Source organism: Choloepus didactylus, chromosome 10, assembly GCF_015220235.1.
Source record: "Choloepus didactylus isolate mChoDid1 chromosome 10, mChoDid1.pri, whole genome shotgun sequence".
NCBI classification, from domain to species: Eukaryota; Metazoa; Chordata; class Mammalia; order Pilosa; family Megalonychidae; genus Choloepus; species Choloepus didactylus.
Genome location: NC_051316.1, coordinates 102,075,349 through 102,088,558, shown reverse-complemented (window position 1 = coordinate 102,088,558; position 13,210 = coordinate 102,075,349). Strand labels below are relative to the sequence as shown.

Genomic DNA, 13,210 nt, shown 5'->3' with positions numbered 1-13,210 from the left:
GCAAAAAGGCGGCACATGGTTGGAGTTTTTCACTGAGTGTACCCTAGAGAAAGGATCAAGGGAGTTGGCATGATTTGCAACAGTGTGATTATAATGACGGTGCATGGATTCCAACCTGAATAAGGAGTGAAGTAAAGACAGCAGAGGGCTAATGGATAATAAAAATAAGTGGTAGGAGTCAATGGATAGGAGGTTTCAATGGTGCTGCACAGAGGTAGCTATGGAAATAGTAGGGTTAATGAGCTAAAAAGGATAGGATGGAGGTTGCAATCTGATGGTGGGAAATTTAAAATCAATATTTTAGAGAGAATGACAGGCTCCACAAAGTGAAGATGAGAATGAAGAGCTAAAATAGAGGGAAGCAAAGGGCTGTTAGAGGCAGGAAGACCAAGGAACTCAGAGTCCAGTATGATGAATGAACTAAATGTGAACTCATCCTTCTCTGAGCCTCCATAGCACTTGTAGTCTACTTTAAATTAGAGTTATGTAGATATCTGTCTTAACTGTCTCCTTTCTCCATTCATTCACTTATTAAATTGTGCATCTAGCACAATACTCACTGTGAGTGCTCAGTCTATATTGCTCTGAGTTGAATTTTAATTTTCATATTTGATAATTATATTCAGAGAAGTATCATAAAACCAGAACATTCTTCCTTTTTCCCATTTATTCTAACATAAAAAAATACCAACTTACCGTTATCCCAGAAGTTTTATAGTTGTAAACAGTTCCTTTCAATTGTATCTGTTCCCCTCGTACAACAGAATATGGTATATTCATTTCCAGGAAGATATCTTTGAACACTGTTGCCTTGACAGTATCAGCAACACATATACCTTGGGCCCAAAGTGGAAGCAAAGCAGAAGCATATTAGGAAATTCCTGTAACACTTTATTAACACTAAAATATCTCACATTTGCTTCAAGTCTAAAAAAAAATTACATCATGTTTTTCTCTGTACTACCTTTCCATGTCCTTGAATTTCTTTGCATGGATCTTTATTTTGTGAGTTCTTGGTATAATCAGAAAGCTTCATTTGTTCAACAAATACTTAACTCTATTTAAGACATGAAAACATTTATCAATGAAAGCACCAAGGCTTTTTTTTTTTATAATATTCATTACTGGCTCCATTTAATAGGTATTATATTTTGGAAACCAAGATTTTGTAAAAACAAACAAACAAAAAAGCAAAAACCAAACAAATAAAAACCAGCCGTGAAGATATTTATAAAGTGTCTACACTAAGTCACCACAAAAGAGCTAGTAGAAGAGTAAAAGAAGAAACAGGCATGTTCAAAGATGTGGACATATGCAATAACTTCTGTAATACATAAAAAAAGAAATTTTTAGAATTGACACCACTTAAGTCCTGGCTAAACCAATTCAGCAGACTACAATAAAGGAGATATAAGTTAAGCTTGCTTACCACTGTTTGAAATGCCAATGCCTTGAATTTCCCAGGTCGTTAGAGAATCAGGTAGCACAAACTCCAACTGGGTTCTGGAAGTTAAAATGCTGATAGTCAAGTACAATGGAATATTGATTTACCCAACTTGACAGAAATGTCCATTAACAGAATTTTTACTTCATATTACTTTTAGAAGAAAGAAACAAATCACCAGAAGACAAACTCATATCTGGTTGAGGAAAAAGCAAGCAGGAAAAATAAATAACTCTCCTACATGTTCCATGTTTTTAGACATTGTACCCTTATGATGAGAATTCAAATTCAGTATGATGTCTTTGAAACATGTATAAAATCAAAACTTATAGCACAAAGAAAATTTATGTCTGTTGTGTACTAAGTTCTAAAATAGTGGAGCAAATCAATACGTCTTTATACTGCTCATACAAAGTTGATATAACTAAAAACTTATGACTTAAAATAAGCTTATGTATTCATTTATTTCATTCAAAAAACTATTGACCACCAACTTTGTGCCAGGCATAGTGCCAAATACTGGGTATACAGCACTTACGTAGTCTTGCTCTCAAGCAGCATGTAGTCTAGTGAAATAAATAGTTAAGTAAATAAATTGCAATTCACTGTAATAACTGTACCAATAAAACACTGAAAAAGTTCAGAGGCAGTGTGCATTCATTCAATGCATTTATTTTAATGCCTCTACAAGCCAGGCCTTTAACCAGGTCCTGAATATACAACAGCAATCTGAATTTAGTCCTTGCCATCAAGGTATTAACAATTCAATGTGAAAGACAGGCAACTAAATAGGCCATTATAATACTGTGTGGTACATGCAATAGAGTTCATTGGGAGGGTTATGAAGACAGAGAAGAAATAGGCCATTATAATACTGTGTGATAGATGCAATAGGGTTCATTAATCCAGTCATTGGAAGGATTGGGGAACAGTAGTGGAGAGGGTTACAAGAGGAAGTGTTAGTTTAGGGGAAATATCAGTTGAAATGGACAACACTGTAGGGGAAGAATCAGAGGGAGACAAGGTTAGAGGCAAGGAGACTTATTTGGAGGTTATTGCAAGGCCTTTAGGTTCCATCCTTGACTGCTCATTGGAAAGTCAGTGCTTTGAGCCCATCTAAGAAGGGTTGATGCTTAGAGATTTGGTGTTGTTCATGGCTGTTTTTCAGTGCCTGGTACAGAGTAGGCATTTTATAAAATTTATTGAATGAAGTACTCAGATAAGAAAAAAAACTCTTGTCTTTAAAATCAATGTTGAGTGACATCATCAACATGGTGACATAAACAGCTATGGAAAACTTCTCTCCAGAGAGACAACAACAACAACAAAAGGACAATTCTGAATTGTTTGAAACTCTGGAGGAGGCTATAGACTTGAGAAGGATCTGCAAATGCTGAATTGAAGAAAGAGAAGAAATATCAGATACGAATCTTCCATCCCAGAACAGCCAGTCCCCTCCCCCCTCCCCCATTCAGTCTCAGTGTGGAAAAGGCACAGAATCAGCAGACAGGACTCCTCCCACCAGGGGCACAGACTTAAAAATCTCTCACAGCAGTGATACCCCCACCCTTTGAAGAGCCAGAGGAAAGGGGAGGACATTTCAAGGCCCAGGTCAGTGAGGGACAAAGAGACTGAGAAAACAAGAACAGAGACTGTGTTTCCAGCCCTGGGTCTGAAAGGCCTTCTCCCACCCTTGAGGGAAAGAGCAGCAGGCAGCTGTTTCCTTGCCTTGGGGACAGCTGGATTACTGGGTCAGCTGAGGGAGTACCTTGCCAAAGGTGGAGCCTCACATTGAGCCAAATTTTGGCTGCCAAAGTGAGGGCATAGGAATCTTGCAATTTCAGCTCACCTGTGTAGATGCAGCCTGTGCTTGGAATCAAAGCAGTCTCTGAGGATGATTTGTCAATGTGCTGGACAGTCTGGAAAGTGCAAGAGAACTAAAACATTTTTTAAAAGATGCTCCAGACCCTTTCTTAGGACCACAGGATCTGGTCTACATGCTCTGTATAGAAACCTGGCTCTGTTTGGGCTGAGAAATACAGAAGACCCAACTGTTAAAGCAGGGCTCAAAACAAACCCATGTCTTGCTGGCTGACAGAAAAGAGAGCACCACTGAAAGCCAACAGATTTGTATTACCACACACAGTGAACTTGCTGGGATGCCCTGTGTCTACCTCCTGTCCATGTGGCAGGCCATGGTGGGCACCTGATTTTGGGGGTAAAACTGGGGGGCAGAGCCAATATGACAACTGGCCAGCAAGAGAAACAAAGAAAAGGTAGAGATCAAATACAACTAATGAGAGCTTCCTAGGCAAAAGAGAGAAAACAACCTCCAGAATAAGCTAATCAAGAAAATCAGATGCCTAGGCAGCAAAAAATCATGAGCCACACCAGGAAACATGAAGATATGGCCCAGTCAAAGGAACAAACTAACATCTCAACTGAGATTCAGGAGTTGAAACAACTAATTAAAGATGTTCAAACAAGTCTTCTAAATTAAATCAACAAGTTGAAAGAAAATGTGACAAACGAGATGAAGGATATAAAGAAGACACTGGGTGACCATAAGGAAGAATCTGTAAGCTTGAAAAAACAAATGGCAGAACTCATGGGAACAAAAGTTATAATAGAAGACATGAAAAACACAATGGAGGCATACAACAGCAGACTTGGAGAGGCAGAAGAAAGGATTAGTGAACTAGATGCAAGACATCTGAAATCCTACACACAAAAGAACAGATAGGAAAAAGAAAGGAAAAATATGAGCAAACTCTCAGGGAACTGAATGACAACATGAAGTTCATGAATATATGTGTTATAGGTGTTCCAGAAGGAGATGAGAAGGGAAAAGGGGCAGAAATAATAACAGAGGAAATAATCAATGAAAATTTCCCAACTCTTATGAAAGACATAAAATTACAGGTCCAAGAAGTGCAGCATACCCCAAACAGAACTGATCCAAATAGTCCTACTCCAAGACACTTACTAATCAGATTGTCGAATTTCAAAGACAAAGAGAGAATTCTGAAAGCAGCAAGAGAAAAGCAATCCATCACATACAAGGGAAGCTTGGTAAGACTGAGTGCGGACCTCTCAGCAGAACGCATGGAGGTGAGAAGACAGTGGTATGATGTAATCAAGATAGTGAAGGAGAAAAACTGCCACCAAGAATCCTATATCTGGCAAACTGTCCTTCAAAAATGAGGGAGAGGAGAGGCGGGGCAAGATGGCAGACTGGTGAGCTGTATGTTTTAGTTACTCCTCCAGGAAAGTAGGTAGAAAGCCAGGAACTGCGTGGACTGGACACCACAGAGCAATCTGACTTTGGGCATACTTCATACAACACTCATGAAGGCATGGAACTGCTGAGATCAGCGAAATCTGTAAGTTTTTGTGGCCAGGGGACCCGCGCCCCTCCCTGCCAGGCTCAGTCCCGTGGGAGGAGGGGCTGTCAGCTCCGGGAAGGAGAAGGGAGAACTGCAGTGGCAGCCCTTATCGGAAACTCATTCTGCTGATCCAAACTCCAACCATAGATAGACAGAGACCAGACACCAGAGAATCTGAGAGCAGCCAGCCCAGCAGAGAGGAGACAGGCATAGAAAAAAAACAACACAAAAAACTCCAAAATAAAAACGGAGGATTTTTGGAGTTCTGGTGAACATAGAAGGGGGAAGGGCGGAGCTCAGGCCCCAGCTCAGGCCCTGAGGCGCATATGCAAATCCCAAAGAAAAGCTGATCTCTCTGCCCTGTGGACCTTTCCTTAATGGCCCTGGTTGCTTTGTCTCTTAGCATTTCAATAACCCATTAGATCTCTGAGGAGGGCTCTTTTTTTTTTTTTTTTTTTTTTTTTTAATCCTTTTTTCTTTTTCTAAAACAATTACTCTAAGAAGCCCAATACAGAAAGCTTCAAAGACTTGCAATTTGGGCAGGTCAAGTCAAGAGCAGAACTAGGAGAGCTCTGAGACAAAATGCAATAATCCAGTGGCTGAGAAAATTCACTAAACACCACAACTTCCCAAGAAAAGGGGGGTGTCTGCTCACAGCCATCATCCTGGTGGACAGGAAACACTCCTGCCCATCGCCAGCCCCATAGCCCAGAACTGCCCCAGACAACCCAGTGTGATGGAAGTGCTTCAAATAACAGGCACACACCACAAAACTGGGTGTGGACATTAGCCTTCCCTGCAACCTCAGCTGATTGTCCCAGAGTTGGGAAGGTAGAGCAGTGTGAATTAACAAAGCTCCATTCAGCCATCATTTCAGCAGACTGGGAGCCTCCCTACACAGCCCAGAAGCCCAGAACCGCCCTGGGGGGACGGCACTCACCTGTGACATAGCACAGTCATCACTCAACAGAGGACCCGGGGTGCACGGCCTGGAAGAGGGTCCCACTTGCAAGTCTCAGGAGCCATACGCCAATACCAAGGACTTGTGGGTCAGTGGCAGAGACAAACTGTGGCAGGACTGAACTGAAGGATTAGACTATTGCAGCAGCTTTAAAACTCTAGGATCACCAGGGAGATTTGATTGTTAGAGCCACCCCCGCCTCCCTGACTGCCCAGAAACACGCCCCATACACAGGGCAGGCAACACCAACTACACACGCAAGCTTGGTACACCAATTGGACCCCACAAGACTCACTCCCCCACTCACCAAAAAGGCTAAGCAGGGGAGAACTGGCTTGTGGAGAACAGGTGGCTCGTGGACGCCACCTGCTGGTTAGTTAGAGAAAGTGTACTCCACGAAGCTGTAGATCTGATAAATTGGAGATAAGGACTTCAATTGGTTTACAAATCCTAAAAGAACCCTATCAAGTTCAGCAAATGCCACGAGGCCAAAAACAACAGAAAATTATAAAGCATATGAAAAAACCAGATGATATGGATAACCCAAGCCCAAGCATCCAAATCAAAACATCAGAAGAGACACAGCCCCTAGAGCAGCTACTCAAAGAACTAAAGATGAACAATGAGACCATAGTACGGGAGACAAAGGAAATCAAGAAGACCCTAGAAGAGCATAAAGAAGACATTGCAAGACTAAATAAAAAAATGGATGATCTTATGGAAATTAAAGAAACTGTTGACCAAATCAAAAAGATTCTGGACACTCATAGTACAAGACTAGAGGAAGTTGAACAACGAATCAGTGACCTGGAAGATGACAGAATGGAAAATGAAAGCATAAAAGAAAGAATGGGGAAAAAAATTGAAAAAATCGAAATGGACCTCAGGGATATGATAGATAATATGAAACGTCCGAATATAAGACTCATTGGTGTCCCAGAAGGGGAAGAAAAGGGTAAAGGTCTAGGAAGAGTATTCAAAGAAATTGTTGGGGAAAACTTCCCAAATCTTCTAAACAACATAAATACACAAATCATAAGTGCTCAGCGAACCCCAAATAGAATAAATCCAAATAAACGCACTCCGAGACATATACTGATCACACTGTCAAACACAGAAGAGAAGGAGCAAGTTCTGAAAGCAGCAAGAGAAAAGCAATTCACCACATACAAAGGAAACAGCATAAGACTAAGTAGTGACTACTCAGCAGCCACCATGGAGGCGAGAAGGCAGTGGCACGATATATTTAAAATTCTGAGTGAGACAAATTTCCAGCCAAGAATACTTTATCCAGCAAAGCTCTCCTTCAAATTTGAGGGAGAGCTTAAATTTTTCACAGACAAACAAATGCTGAGAGAATTTGCTAACAAGAGACCTGCCCTACTGGAGATACTAAAGGGAGCCCTACAGACAGAGAAACAAAGAAAGGACAGAGAGACTTGGAGAAAGGTTCAGTACTAAAGAGATTCGGTACGGGTACAATAAAGGATATTAATAGACAGAGGGGAAAAATATGACAAACATAAACCAAAGGATAAGATGGCTGATTCAAGAAATGCCTTCACGGTTATAACGTTGAATGTAAATGGATTAAACTCCCCAATTAAAAGATATAGATTCGCAGAATGGATCAAAAAAAAAATGAACGATCAATATGTTGCATACAAGAGACTCATCTTAGACACAGGGACACAAAGAAACTGAAAGTGAAAGGATGGAAAAAACTATTTCATGCAAGCTACAGCCAAAAGAAAGCAGGTGTAGCAATATTAATCTCAGATAAAATAGACTTCAAATGCAGGGATGTTTTGAGAGACAAAGAAGGCCACTACATACTAATAAAAGGGGCAATTCAGCAAGAAGAAATAACAATCGTAAATGTCTATGCACCCATTCAAGGTGCCACAAAACACATGAGAGAAACACTGGCAAAACTAAAGGAAGCAATTGATGTTTCCACAATAATTGTGGGAGACTTCAACACATCACTGTCTCCTATAGATAGATCAACCAGACAGAAGACCAATAAGGAAATTGAAAACCTAAACAATCTGATAAATGAATTAGATTTAACAGACATATACAGGACATTACATCCCAAATCACCAGGATACACATACTTTTCTAGTGCTCATGGAACTTTCTCCAGAATAGATCATATGCTGGGACATAAAACAAGCCTCAATAAATTTAAAAAGATTGAAATTATTCAAAGCACATTCTCTGACCACAATGGAATACAATTAGAAGTCAATAACCATCAGAGACTTAGAAAATTCACAAATACCTGGAGGTTAAACAACACACTCCTAAACAATCATTGGGTTAAAGAAGAAATAGCAAGAGAAATTGCTAAATATATAGAGACGAATGAAAATGAGAACACAACATACCAAAACCTATGGGATGCAGCAAAAGCAGTGCTAAGGGGGAAATTTATAGCACTGAATGCATATATTAAAAAGGAAGAAAGAGCCAAAATCAAAGAACTAATGGATCAACTGAAGAAGCTAGAAAATGAACAGCAAACCAATCCTAAACCAAGTACAAGAAAAGAAATAACAAGGTTTAAAGCAGAAATAACTGACATAGAGAACAAAAAAACAATAGAGAGGATAAATATCACCAAAAGTTGGTTCTTTGAGAAGATCAACAAGATTGACAAGCCCCTAGCTAGACTGACAAAATCAAAAAGAGAGAAGACCCATATAAACAAAATAATGAATGAAAAAGGTGACATAACTGCAGATCCTGAAGAAATTAAAAAAATTATAAGAGGATACTATGAACAACTGTATGGCAACAAACTGGATAATGTAGAGAAAATGGACAATTTCCTGGAAACATATGAACAACCTAGACTGACCAGAGAAGAAATAGAAGACCTCAACCAACCCATCACAAGCAAAGAGATCCAATCAGTCATCAAAAATCTTCCCACAAATAAATGCCCTGGGCCAGATGGCTTCACAGGGGAATTCTACCAAACTTTCCAGAAAGAACTGACACTAATCTTACTCAAACTCTTTCAAAACATTGAAGAAAATGGAACACTACCTAACTCATTTTATGAAGCTAACATCAATCTAATACCAAAACCAGGCAAAGATGTTACAAAAAAGGAAAACTACTGGCCAATCTCCCTAATGAATATAGATGCAAAAATCCTCAACAAAATACTTGCAAATCGAATCCAAAGACACATTAAAAAAATCATACACCATGACCAAGTGGGGTTCATTCCGGGCATGCAAGGATGGTTCAACATAAGAAAATCAATCAATGTATTACAACACATTAACAAGTCAAAAGGGAAAAATCAATTGATCATCTCAATAGATGCTGAAAAAGCATTTGACAAAATCCAACATCCCTTTTTGATAAAAACACTTCAAAAGGTAGGAATTGAAGGAAACTTCCTCAACATGATAAAGAGCTTATATGAAAAACCCACAGCTAGCATAGTACTCAATGGTGAGAGACTGAAAGCCTTCCCTCTAAGATCAGGAACAAGACAAGGATGCCCGCTGTCACCACTGTTATTCAACATTGTGCTAGAAGTGCTAGCCAGGGCAATCCGGCAAGACAAAGAAATAAAAGGCACCCAAATTGGAAAAGAAGAAGTAAAACTGTCATTGTTTGCAGATGATATGATCTTATATCTAGAAAACCCTGAGAAATCGACGATACAGCTAGTAGAGCTAATAAACAAATTTAGCAAAGTAGCGGGATACAAGGTTAATGCACATAAGCCAGTAATGTTTCTATATGTTAGAAATGAACAAACTGAAGAGACACTCAAGAAAAAGATACCGTTTTCAATAGCAACTAAAAAAATCAAGTACCTAGGAATAAACTTAACCAAAGATGTAAAAGACCTATACAAAGAAAACTACATAACTCTACTAAAAGAAATAGAAGGGGACCTTAAAAGATGGAAAAATATTCCATGTTCATGGATAGGAAGACTAAATGTCATTAAGATGTCAATTCTACCCAAACTCATCTACAGATTCAATGCAATCCCAATCAAAATTCCAACAACCTACTTTGCAGACTTGGAAAAGATAGTTATCAAATTTATTTGGAAAGGGAGGATGCCTCGAATTGCTAAAGACACTCTAAAAAAGAAAAACGAAGTGGGAGGACTTACACTCCCTGACTTTGAAGCTTATTATAAAGCCACAGTTGCCAAAACAGCATGGTACTGGCACAAAGATAGACATATAGATCAATGGAATCGAATTGAGAATTCAGAGATAGACCCTCAGATCTATGGCCGACTGATCTTTGATAAGGCCCCCAAAGTCACTGAACTGAGTCATAATGGTCTTTTCAACAAATGGGGCTGGGAGAGTTGGATATCCATATCCAAAAGAATGAAAGAGGACCCCTACCTCACCCCCTACACAAAAATTAACTCAAAATGGACCAAAGATCTCAATATAAAAGAAAGTACCATAAAACTCCTAGAAGATAATGTAGGAAAACATCTTCAAGACCTTGTATTAGGCGGCCACTTCCTAGACTTTACACCCAAAGCACAAGCAACAAAAGAGAAAATAGATCAATGAGAACTCCTCAAGCTTAGAAATTTCTGCACCTCAAAGGAATTTCTCAAAAAGGTAAAGAGGCAGCCAACTCAATGGGAAAATTTTTTGGAAACCATGTATCTGACAAAAGACTGATATCTTGCATATATAAAGAAATCCTACAACTCAATGACAATAGTACAGACAGCCCAATTATAAAATGGGCAAAAGATATGAAAAGACAGTTCTCTGAAGAGGAAATACAAATGGCCAAGAAACACATGAAAAAATGTTCAGCTTCACTAGCTATTAGAGAGATGCAAATTAAGACCACAATGAGATACCATCTAACACCGGTTAGAATGGCTGCCATGAAACAAACAGGAAACTACAAATGCTGGAGGGGATGTGGAGAAATTGGAACTCTTATTCATTGTTGGTGGGACTGTATAATGGTTCAGCCACTCTGGAAGTCGGTCTGGCAGTTCCTTTGAAAACTAGATATAGAGTTACCATTCGATCCAGCGATTGCACTTCTTGGTATATACCCGGAAGATCGGAAAGCAGTGACACGAACAGATATCTGCACGCCAATGTTCATAGCAGCATTATTCACAATTGCCAAGAGATGGAAACAACCCAAATGTCCTTCAACAGATGAGTGGATAAATAAAATGTGGTATATACACACGATGGAATACTACACGGCAGTAAGAAGGAACGATCTCGTGAAACATATGACAACATGGATGAACCTTGAAGACATAATGCTGAGCGAAATAAGCCAGGCACAAAAAGAGAAATATTATATGCTACCACTAATGTGAACTTTGAAAAATGTAAAACAAATGGTTTATAATGTAGAATGTAGGGGATCTAGCAATAGAGAGCAATTAAGGAAGGGGGAACAATAATCCAAGAAGAACAGATAAGCTATTTAACGTTCTGGGGATGCCCAGGAATGACTATGGTCTGTTAATTTCTGATGGATATAGTAGGAACAAGTTCACAGAAATGTTGCTATATTATGTAACTTTCTTGGGGTAAAGTAGGAACATGTTGGAAGTTAAGCAGTTATCTTAGGTTAGTTGTCTTTTTCTTACTCCCTTGTTATGGTCTCTTTGAAATGTTCTTTTATTGTATGTTTGTTTTCTTTTTAACTTTTTTTTCATACAGTTGATTTAAAAAAGAAGGGAAAGTTAAAAAAAAAAAAAAGAAAGAAAAACAAGGAAAAAAAAAAAGATGTAGTGCCCCCTTGAGGAGCCTGTGGAGAATGCAGGGGTATTCACCTACCCCACCTCCATGGTTGCTAACATGACCACAGACATAGGGGACTGGTGGTTTGATGGGTTGAGCCCTCTACCACAGGTTTTACCCTTGGGAAGACGGTTGCTGCAAAGGAGAGGCTAGGCCTCCCTATGGTTGTGCCTAAGAGCCTCCTCCCGAATGCCTCTTTGTTGCTCAGATGTGGCCCTGTCTCTCTAGCTAAGCCAACTTGAAAAGTGAAATCACTGCCCTCCCCCCTACGTGGGATCAGACACCCAGGGGAGTGAATCTCCCTGGCAACGTGAAATATGACTCCCGGGGAGGAATGTAGACCTGGCATCGTGGGACGGAGAACATCTTCTTGACCAAAAGGGGGATGTGAAAGGAAATGAAATAAGCTTCAGTGGCAGAGATTCCAAAAGGAGCCGAGAGGTCACTCTGGTGGGCACTCTTACGCACACTTTAGACAACCCTTTTTAGGTTCTAAAGAATTGGGATAGCTGGTGGTGGATACCTGAAACTATCAAACTACAACCCAGAACCCATGAATCTCAAAGACAGTTGTATAAAAATGTAGCTTATGAGGGGTGACAATGGGACTGGGAAAGCCATAAGGACCACACTCCACTTTGTCTAGTTTATGGATGGATGAGTAGAAAAATAGGGGAAGGAAACAAACAGACAAAGGTACCCAATGTTCTTTTTTACTTCAATTGCTTTTTTTTACTCTAATTATTATTCTTGTTATTTTTGTGTGTGCTAATGAAGGTGTCAGGGATTGATTTGGGTGATGAATGTACCACTATGTAATGGTACTGTAAACAATCGAAAGTACGATTTGTTTTGTATGACTGCGTGGTATGTGAATATATCTCAATAAAATGAAGATTAAAAAAAAAATGAGGGAGAGAGTTTAAAATATTTTCAGATAAACAGTCACTGAGAGAGTTTGTGAACAGGAGGCCTCCTCTACAAGATATACTAAAGGGAGTGCTACAGACAAATAGGAAAACATAGGAGAGAGAAGTGTAGAAATGAAGATATTAAGAAATAGTAAATGGATAGAGATAGGGCATTTGATGCTGAAGGAGTATAGAATGTTCAACATTGACTGCATAGATCCAGAAATGGATAGCACAATACTGTGTGATGGTAGGAAAATATTGTAAGTACACTGAACAAAGATGACTGTGAGTGCAGTTGAAAGAGGAAGGTTAGGGCTATGTATGACACCAGAAGGAAAGATAGAAGATAAAGATGGAGACTGTATAACTTAGTGAAACATAGAGTGGTCAATGACTGTGATTAAATGTACAAATATAAGAATGCTTTGACATGAGGAAGAACAAATGAATGTCAACTTTGCAAGGTGTTGAAAATGGGATGGTATTGGGGAAAAATACAATCAACGCAAACTAGTGTCTATAGTTAACAGTAACACTGTAATACGCTTCCATTACTTGTAACAAAAGCAATATATCAAAGCTAAATGCCTATAACGGGGATATAAGGGAGAGGCATGAGATTCTTGGCATTGGTGTTATTGTCTAACCTTTTTATTTTATTTTATTTTAGTTTAGTTTTAGTTTTTTTAGTGATCATTTTTTTCTTTTCCTTTTTT

General features: G+C 39.2%; 1 protein-coding gene across 1 annotated transcript in view; it reads right to left on the bottom strand.

Annotated features, from left to right (window-relative positions):
• C5 (complement C5) overlaps window positions 1-13,210 on the bottom strand; it is a 131,201-nt gene that overhangs the window by 60,532 nt on the left and 57,459 nt on the right. The window contains exons 19-20 of the mRNA XM_037797345.1: window positions 1,430-1,503; window positions 697-836 (exon numbers count right to left, since the gene is read on the bottom strand). Coding sequence (XP_037653273.1) covers window positions 697-836; window positions 1,430-1,503 — 214 coding nt within the window. The remainder of the gene's footprint in view (window positions 1-696; window positions 837-1,429; window positions 1,504-13,210) is intronic.